At 40.2% G+C, this 10,681-nt stretch overlaps 1 protein-coding gene across 1 annotated transcript; it reads left to right on the top strand.

The window, feature by feature from the left end:
* Positions 1–1,620: 1,620 nt before the first annotated feature.
* LOC124144056 lies at positions 1,621–9,066 on the top strand. The gene is made up of 7 exons (XM_048393039.1): positions 1,621–1,849; positions 3,406–3,525; positions 5,415–5,498; positions 7,027–7,143; positions 7,611–7,832; positions 8,625–8,852; positions 8,999–9,066. The coding sequence occupies exons 1-7, from the start codon at positions 1,726–1,728 to the stop codon at positions 9,001–9,003; spliced, it is 900 nt and encodes a 299-aa protein (XP_048248996.1). The 5' UTR covers positions 1,621–1,725; the 3' UTR covers positions 9,004–9,066.
* Positions 9,067–10,681: the final 1,615 nt, after the last annotated feature.

Here is a 10,681-nt window from a genome sequence, read left to right as displayed (position 1 = left end):
CGTAAAACCATACTCACTCACTCACTCAAACAGTTTGTCAATTGTAATTTCTAGCTTGGTAACAAATGTTGAGATACGATGTATAAGATGTCAGTAGTTATGCGAATTATCTTTGGGCTTTGACGTTGTAAGAATTTTCTCTGAATGAAGGCTTCGCAACTCTAGTGAACAATTATTTTTTTAGTATTCTTTTTACAAATATTCCAGACTTGGATATGTACAGGTCACCGAGAAATAGTTGCAATACTGCTGTAACTTATTTGAATGGCGGCCATCTGGTGATTTGAATAGAAATGAAAACATTTTCGATAGTTTCTCACCAACAACTAGAATGGCAATCAAACGCCTAGAATAAAAGGTGTAATTGATTTGTTTTGCATGCTAATTTCAAAAGATTCTTAACAATGGGAAAGTGTCTGATAACATCTCACACGGTATTTGATGGAATACATCACAGTGTCAATTGCATGTAAAAAGTAATCAGAACGGGTATTTTAATAATAAAAGAAAGAGATTCTTTGAAGTCAGTGAGCGACTGACGTCACGAATAACACAATCCCAGACAAATAGTGCTATTGCTACTGTAGACCACCTGGATGAAGTGTCAATAATTATATAAAATGTCAAAACAAATATTTGACAAAAAAGGTGTTAGCGTTGATATTCAAATATTGTATGCATAAATACTGAACCAAAACACTATAAAATCAAATGTCTTGAACAAAATATGTCATCATAAGGAAGGGTGGTCAGGCTCGCTGACTTGGTTGATGCATATCATCGTATCCCAATTGCATGGATCGATGTTCATGATGTCAATCACCGGACTGTCTGGTCCAGACTCGACTATTTACAGACCGCTGTCATACAGCTGGAATATTGCTGAGTGCGGCGTAAAAAACAACAGACCAAACTAGTGGGTAGATGACGTAGGTCATTGCTCATAACTTCAGTCACTGTTGGTCTGTTTACAGGCCGCCATCTGTAGCATCTCAACATGGGTGCCCCACCTCATTGCATGGCATCCTTTACAGTGATGTTTAATTTCGGTTTAAATATCACTGTAAAGGATGAACATGTGGACATGTCGGTGAGTCAAGTGCAGTTTAGCTGCACCATCAGCCACTGCAACGAACAAACGATGATGCCCTATTGGTCAGCTATACATTTAAATTTCATTTCCCAAAATGTATGGATGATCAGTTGCTTCATCTGGAAGCATGAAACGTTTTTGACATATGTCAAGAACGTTGGGCTGAATACATATATTCCGTTTTTAAACTTTCCTATTTTGACAATTCTCTAAAATATTTTCCAGATTCGTTGTTTGATTTAAAGATGAAACTGTCCATCTGAGGACGCTGCACTTTAATGTCAGTCTTATTGGTCCAGTCGTTTCTGAGTCGAAAGATGTCAACAGACGAAAAAGACGGACATGAGTAAGGTGAGCTAAATATGAAAAACAACGGTATGTTCTGTTTTGGTTGAACCCTTCAACAACAATGTGTTTCGTTTGTGTTGCTTTTGATTGTGTTCAGAATTAAGCACACATTCTTAAGTGAAACTTCTCACGAGAGAAAAGGATAACATTGTCTTTCAGTGCATTAGTTCTTTGTACACCGACGTTGTTGTGTGAAAAAATATTCAGATTACGATCGGTATTGCACGTATATAGTTTGAGATAACGCATGACCTGACTTCATACTTCGGAGGTATTTGGCAATAATGATGAGTATTTTTATTCTTGGGGCCATTTCTGTGGCTTCTGGGTTTGAAATAGGAAGACCAGCTTCAAGCTTCGTTGTGCCTTCATTCTCTTCACCTGGTGGAATCAACTCTAACAAAGAAGGTAACAAATCCCTTACATTCGTGTATACTCGCCTTTTCCCGTTACTCTCGGACAGCAATGATTGTACTATTAACCGCATTCCGAACAATCCCTCCGTATATATACAGAACAAAAAAATAAATGCGTGGTATATAGTCAATAATATTTTGCATTATTGTGAACTTTGCAGATGCAAATGGAATGTTATTATGACGAAGCAACGCTGTATGATCTGTTACCAAAGGTTGCGGGCACATAGATTTACAATATCGTGAAGTAATTATATACATTGACCAGCATTGACCGAGAATGCTTATTGAACCACTGTTTCAGAATTGTAAGGCAATGACACCAAACATTGTTACTCGTCTATACATGTATGATCTGAGTAATCTGTAATTTTAAATATATTACCTAATTTTAGCTCTTTTTGTGACACAACACCACACAGCTTCTGTAAACCAATAAATGTGAAACTAATTCCTCTGTAAAAGTTTCGTTTAAGAATTAGTTTATTAAAGACGAGCTCCACTTTAACCTGTGTGTCCCGTGGCATCACATAAATATAAAAATTGCCTGCACACAAAGTCAGCGATCTAACCCACTCAGACACTGAGGCAGCTGGTAGTTTAGATCACTTACTTTGTGTACCCCTTTGTGTGCTGGCATAGGTCTCTTACTCTGGCAGTGTGGGTTCGAATCCCGGACGGGACTCAACCTAAAACAAGTACGAGAATCTGTACTTTACTCAGAAAGTGTTATCCCAAATATAACATGTGTTTCATCTGACCACTTTCTAAATGGCATTGTGTGTATCCTACTTTGAGAGAAATCTATGAGTAATCTTTAAAATAATCGTGGCAAATGAGGCCTTTCCTGCTCACACGCTTGTGGCCATCATCTGGATGTCAAGGCAATACTTCAATATTTTAAAGTGAAATACTACTTTCATATATTAACCATTATAAGTCCATTTGTCTGTACCTTTTCTAAGGTATCCGCCATATTTGAAAACAATGCATAACCTCTCTAGGTATCCAACATATTTGAAAACAATGCATGACGCATCTAGCTACCCACCATATTTAAAAACAATGCAGTTATATCGCGGCGTGTCAGCTTGATGTGGGAGGAAAGCCCGAAGTGATGCAGGTCTCAGACGTTTATCACTTCGGTGAAACCCACGAGCACAGGTATGGTGCTGACAAACCTAGAAACATAATCGGGGCGAACCGGGATTCGAACCCACAATCATAGGTTTCTGGCGTGCCCGAGGGACGCAACTCTGCACAGCGAATCGCGGCGCCTCAGACGACTGGGCCCCCCGTGCCCCCAACAATGCATGCATGACTTCTCTAGGTTAACGTCTGAGCCCCATTTGTTGCAATAACACCTTACCATATTAAGCATCCTTAGTAGGCCGACTATGCTTGTCTAAGAGGCGACTAACTGGATCTAGTGGTCAGGCTCAACAGACATTCAACTATCGGGTAACACATCTGTTGAATATAGCATTGAATAATATTTGTTTCCTGTTATGGATAATATGATAAGCTGCATGGAATCTGTGTTTCCAGTTTCCGAGGTCAAGTCAGACCTTGCTTCTGTGAAATCCCGACAAGAAGAAACCGATGAGAAGTTTGACAAGATCCTGGAGCAGATGCAAAGTATTAAATCCGGTACCAAGGGAGAGGAAGGTACACACGTAATCACCTACGAGGCTTCCAAATTCTCCCAACGAAGACCAGAACAGAATATTATATTTCTCAAACACGAAGTTAAAGACCGCGCCATTATCCTGTTGTGGTTATATTGTTCATTTCTGTGAGCTCCATGGCACCTACACCCCAGAAATAGTACCATGATCGAAGGAATATTTGTGTTCAGTGTGAACCTTATCTCTTTAACGACATTTCCGAATCGCGGTGGTAAAGAATTGGAGCTAAATCGTTTCATAAACCTGGCATCCTATTGGCTTCTGAACCCACACACCATTCACTTAGATGTGGCGGTTGACGTCTGCTCAGGGTTCACCTGAAGTTTCGTAGGTGTCAAATCTTTCACTGGACCAAATAAGTGTCCAAAAGTTATATTCGATTTGTTTTCAATACACGTAAATAACGTTGGAACCCGTTTACATCGACATGGAAAACCGTTATAACGAACATACAGCTGGCCTATCTGTTTGCGATTCTGTGATTAAGAAACGCCGACTCATTTGTCATACCGACAGTGATTGGTAGTGTGGCATCAGTTCATTTTAATATCTATAGTAGGCGGGATGTTCGATTTCAGTGACCAATGTCAAATATAAAGGTTTAGATTATTATGTTTATGCCCTTAATTAAGAATGCAATGCCAGCCATTCAAGAGGTTAATATATCTATTCACATAACATTGCGTTTTTATCTGTATGCATAACGTTGCCGAGCCACGTGTATTCGAATTCGAAATCGGAGGAGAGGAATTAATTGGGGTTGACGCCACTTTGCACAGTAAAATATGTCAGCAATATGAAAGTATTGCCATTTTTATACAAGGAATGCTTAAGTATTTCGTTTTTTGTAAAATCCACGCGCAATGGTATAGTACTGACAATCAAGAGGATGATGATCAGGTTAAATCCTGGAATTGATGACAATAGGTTCCTTAAATGCCATATATCTTCATAAGTAAATCGACTCGTGAAGATCCGGGATAGAAAAGGTCATCAGCAACCCATGCTTGCCATAAAAGGTGACTATGCTTGGCGTAAGAGGCGACTAAGGGGATTGGGTGGTCAGGCTCGCTGACTTGGTTGATGCATGTCATCGTATCCCGATTGCGTAGATCGATGCTCATGATATCAATCACTGGATTGTCTGGTCCAGACTTGATTATTTACAGACCGCCGTCAATTGCTGTACTATTTCTGATTTCTAAACAACAAACAAACAAACAAACAAACAAATCAAGTTAATCCGGCATCTTAGACGAATTAGCCACCCTGTCCCCTATTACATTTTTTTTACATTTTGTTTTGCTTTTACAGGAATTATTTCTCAGAACTTAATGTTTCCTTGCCATTTACAATTCTCTTGTAGCATTGACTATATGAAAATATTTCTCACCGGTCTTTGCAAGTAAAGCTGTTACTCTAATTTTAAATTTTGAAGGATGCTTCGGGTTCGTTTTGGGAATTGCGATCTAAAGAAGAGGAAACCCCAACAAAACAAACCTAGTATATAACATTTTTGTTGCAGAGAAACGCTCGGGTGTTATTCCGCTGTAATATATTCTCAACGCTGATGTACCATTGACGTTTATACGGCATAATCTGTTTTGCTCGTTCGTATTTGATAATTTAGAAGCCGTCACTCTGATTTGCGAATCAAAGTTCACGTGTCGCGACTCCCTATGGAGTCCCCTTCTGTATCATTTAGTGAGATACACAGAAAAATGGATAAATGTTTATCCTGAATTTGTTTAATGTTTCGAACCACAAAGATTAAATTAACGTCGATTCAGTGTTTGTGTCACTTTTACACGTTTGGGCCTTTCAATGCAGATCATATTAACAGTTGTATTTATATCATTGCTTTGTGAGGTAAAGTGGAGGCGGTACAAAAAACAGTTGACAAGCTCATGGAGAAAATACATCACATGGAAGGAAATGGTGGAGGAAAAGCAGGTACGGATGTTGATCACGCAATCTTATAACAGAACTACAGATCACAAAACACCTATTTTCGTCCTTTTTTGTCGACCATATTATGCCAATGTTTCTTACTTCGCCTATTTTTGTAACTTGAAATGTGGATGAAATGTGTTTAGAAGTGTAATTCGTCCACTTTCGAGCTCAATGTCCCCAAAACGTTGATATTGCTACAATAAAATTGCATCACACTGTTTTGAGACTATTGAGACTAAGCTACCATTTTGTCACAATTAAATGACATCACTGATCTCTCTGCCACTGAAGTTGTTTAGCAGCACACTGGTTGTTTTAGTTTACAAACCAAATAGTTTGAAGAATGATTTTTGTATGATCTGACATGTTTCTTTTGATATGAAATTTACCAACACCAATCGATTACAATTTTTTATCTACTCGTGTTGATATATTTCATGTCGAAAGAAAGATGAGATTTTCCATATCTTCTCATGTATCATACTTGATAAGAACAACCTTCTATTGTGGAAGAATGTATTAGGGTATACAGAATAAAATGGCAATGCAAGAGAATACAAGTCTTGATTATCCGTCAATTCTATTTGGGTTAAAGTTCTGTCCAAGGGCGTAGATTTCGGCCCTCGGATGGTAGCTCAGGGTGATGACGGAGGACAAAACTCAGGGGTGAAGTTTAGACGACAGCAGCCATATTTATTGTTGATGGTTGAAATGAGTCGAAAAGGTACATGTTGATAATAACGTGACAGAACGCACACCGGGACCTAGTGGCCAATGTTCCCGGGTGGGAGAACCGTTCTGTCACTTACCTTCTGGCTCTTCTCTAGGCTGTCTCCCTGACTGACCATGTCAGTCGGGTTTTGTAGAGCGAGGTATTACATAACGTGTGGCAAGGTCATTGTCCCACGTGTATGTATAGACGTAAGATCCGGCGACGTTAGGAGGTGTTAATTGAAATTTATAGATAGCCCTGGAGATTAAGGGTCCTGCCCGGAGGGGCTTATGATAAGAGGGGATACGTCGAATGTTTGCTGAATATATTAAACAAAGGGCATAGAATTTCGGTGCACTTGGAAACATATTGAACCTGTTAGGTATTTAGACAAATGAAATGTTAAAAAAGTATTGAAATGGTTTGCACTATTTAAGTAAAAGTATTGAAATGGTTTGCACTATAACAGTTCTGAAAAAAGAATAAATGACATTTATTTTAAAAATAACAACATGCATGTGTTTTTTTTCTAAATGCTGTTTACATTCTTCTCTGTTCTTTATGTGTAGAAACATGTCCCATCTTTCATTCTGGAATATGTCAACTTTAAATGCATAAAAGTTTATATCTGCAAATGTTTGGGCCCTATGTCAATAAAAATGTTCAGTTGTCCACGACTCAGTGCTATGGCGTATCGTTTTGACAGGCTTAATTCTAAAATACGTAATAACTTAACTGAACATAGCAGGACAGAACCATCATTATGTTTCACATAAGAACGTGGTGCATCAACTCATAGCATCTATTCCCCTTCAGTCTCTGAGATGAAGTCAGAGCTGACGTCCGTTGGGTTGCGACAAAAAGATACCGAGACAAAGCTTCAAGACATCTCCTCTAAGGTTGACAACAGAGCCATGAAGGCTCTGAAAATAGGTAAAATTCGTTTGCTGAAGCTGATTGTTCTGAACGAAAATATTTCTTGTATCTTTGAGTGTGTGTTTGGGGTGGGGTGGGGGTGGGGTTGCTGGGGGGGGGGGGGGGGGGGGGGATAGAGATCGGGGGAGGCAGTTGTCAGTAAACTTGCGATTATAGGCGTACCGCAGACCGCAGATCATGAGGTTGGATTCCATACTCGGCCTGATTGTGTACCCGGTTTATCGGCAACGTATGGCTGCTCATAGATTCACCACTGAGGTAATTGTCTCAGACATACGCCATGCATCACGTTCAACCCAAGTCAAACTGATACCCTGTGTAATACTGTAATAATGTTTACAGGCACGTCAAGCAAAACCCACTCGGTCAAACTGAAACAACTTGCGTGTAAGCTTTGTTTTTGTAAGATGCCATGCCTCTTGTAAGCACTGTTTTAATTATATATTATGTATTTTGTCACAAAGACGTAGGCAATCTGGCCTTAAGAAAACCAGCATACGGATGTACAAACTATGACAAGTATTCAGATCCTAATCACGTGGTTGATGGTGACAAGGGCGGCAATCGCAGAGGAGGTCAATGTTTTACTTCCGCTCAATCTGTGTTGAGACCTTGGTGGATGGTTGACTTGGTGGATATCTATGATGTACATAACGTCACCCTTTACAGACGGACGGACGGTTGCGGTATGTTCTTGAAATAAACACCTATTTATGTGTGTGTGTGTGTGTGTGTGTGTGTGTGTGTGTGTGTGTGTGTGTGTGTGTGTGTGTGTGTGTGTGTGTGTGTGTGTGTGTGTGTGAGTTGGGTTTAACGCCGCTTTTAACAGTATTCCAGTTATATCGCGGCGTGTCAGCTTAATGTGGGAGGAAAGCCCGTAGTGATTCAGGTCTCAGACGTTTACCTCTTCCATGGTGCTGACAAACATAGAAACATAATCGGGGCGAACCGGGATTCGAACCCACAATCATAGGTTTCTGGCGTGCCCAAGGGACGCAACTCTGCACAGCGAATCGGGCGCCTTAGACGACTGGGCCACCCGTGCCCCCTATTTATATTTATGTAACATGCTATAGGAAACGTTACATGCAGAATAAATCAAGTGGTTTTAATCTGATTTTCAATATTTCCGCCAGAACTGCTATTATTCGAAAGCCTATTAATTATCAATTAGTAGTCGCATGCAACACACGTTTCGTTTCTTTTCGTGCAATAGTCAACTTTGATCTTGTTTTGAGTGAGTGAGTGAGTGAGTATGGTTTTACGCCGTCTTTATCAATATTCCAGCAATATCACGGCGGGGGACACCAGAAATGGGCTTCACACATTGTACCCATGTCGGGAATCGAACCCGGTTCTTCGGTGTGACGAGCAAAAACTTTAACCACTAGGCTACCCGACCGCCCCTGATCTTGTTTTGACCTTTATGTATTAGTTCCTGATATTGATAATGATATAATATTGTATTTCTATATCAGCTTCCAGATTCCGTGACCTGGAAATCCTAGTTTTTAAAGAAAACCCCATGGAGAACAACAGTTCTCAGCCGATGACATGTGCACAAAAGAAAGGACAACTATCAAGACCTGATGTTCTAACCTGCAAACCTTCGACAACGGGTCGATTTGTGTTGTTGCAGTACATACCACCAAGAAAAGAAATTCTCACAGTCTGCGAAGTTGAGGTTCGTGGAAAACTCTCCAAAGGTAGGAATTGTAAACAACCCGTCACTAATATTGTTCTTTGTACAAACATTTGAATCATGTAAATGAGGCCACACACAAAGCTGTCCTGTAAATGTATATTGATGTGATATCAGAAATACATATCATCCAAACTTGTTTCCTTTCAGATTAACTACATAGCTGTGGCGACATTCAAGAACGTGTCACATAATCTGATGTAATAAAAAGTCTATTGAGGTCCTGTGTCCTGTTATTCCATTATTCAAGGAAACGAATGATTAGGTTGTGTGACCAGTGGATGTTATTGTTTCATCAGCCGTACCAAGTAAAAAATTAGCAAGAACTGTTAATAGTCAACATATTTTCTATTCAATTTCTCTGAACGCAGTTCTTGGTGACCTGACTGAAAGTGCCTTTGTCTCGTTTTCCGTCGTTCACCGTCCTCAAACATTTTCAACTCAAACTTTACCTTGTAATTAAAACTAAAATTTATCATCTTGTTCCCATATGAATGTCCATGTGCCTCGAAACATCCATGTTCTGTTCTTTGGTGATATTTAGAATAGTGACATTTGATATTGTGACCATGCCCTTATAATTACATTCGCCAGTCTTGGTCTCTAGGACCATGCCCTTATAATTACATTCGCCAGTCTTGGTCTCTAGGAACATGCCCTTATAATTACATTCGCCAGTCTTGGTCTCTAGGAACATGCCCTTATAATTACATTTGCCAGTCTTGGTCTCTAGGAACATGCCCTTATAATTACATTCGCCAGTCTTGGTCTCTAGGAACATGCCCTTATAATTACATTTGCCAGTCTCGGTCTCTAGGAACATGCCCTTATAATTACATTCGCCAGTCTTGGTCTCTAGGAACATGCCCTTATAATTACATTTGCCAGTCTCGGTCTCTAGGAACATGCCCTTATAATTACATTCGCCAGTCTTGGTCTCTAGGAACATGCCCTTATAATTACATTCGCCAGTCTCGGTCTCTAGGACCATGCCCTTATAATTACATTCGCCAGTCTTGGTCTCTAGGAGCATGCCCTTATAATTACATTCGCCAGTCTTGGTCTCTAGGAACATGCCCTTATAATTACATTCGCCAGTCTTGGTCTCTAGGATCATGCCCTTATAATTACATTCGCCAGTCTTGGTCTCTAGGAGCATGCCCTTATAATTACATTCGCCAGTCTTGGTCTCTAGGAACATGCCCTTATAATTACATTCGCCAGTCTTGGTCTCTAGGATCATGCCCTTATAATTACATTCGCCAGTCTTGGTCTCTAGGAACATGTCATCTCCAACTCAGAGTCCGAGTCACGTCATCTCATCAAGTTTGTGCTCGTCGCCTAAACATCATCATCTGGGTCACATGGGTATATATTCTATTTAGTTTATATTGTGAACACATTTTTAAGAAACATATTTCATCAACCGCAATGAGGTGAGGTGAGGTGAGTGGGGTTTAACGTCGCGTCCAAGATTATTGCACTTATATAGCTACGTGCATGTACGTGTGTGTGTTTGTGTGGCTGCTTGTACTAGTCGGGACTGATGCCGATTTATAGTGCTAGCTCACTGAGATACCATGCCGCAGTTTAACATGAATACCCCACTCAGACACAGTATACTGACTCCGAGCAGACAAGTCCTTGTTTTAGCCCCTTAATGCCGAGCGCTAGACAGGGTAACAAAAAGTACCATCTTTTAACGTCTTTTGGTATGACGCGATCGGGGATCGAACCCCGGACCTTCCGCTCTCCGGGCGGACCCTCTATCACTAGACCACGGATGCGGTCTCAACCGTAATGAAATAGCATGTGATATATAATGGGAAATGG

The sequence above is a fragment of the Haliotis rufescens genome, unplaced genomic scaffold (assembly GCF_023055435.1).
Source record: "Haliotis rufescens isolate VD_foot unplaced genomic scaffold, xgHalRufe1.0.p SCAF_110, whole genome shotgun sequence".
Lineage (NCBI taxonomy): Eukaryota > Metazoa > Mollusca > Gastropoda > Lepetellida > Haliotidae > Haliotis > Haliotis rufescens.
Note: the sequence above shows the minus strand (reverse complement) of the source record. Positions and strands in the feature narration are given on the sequence as shown.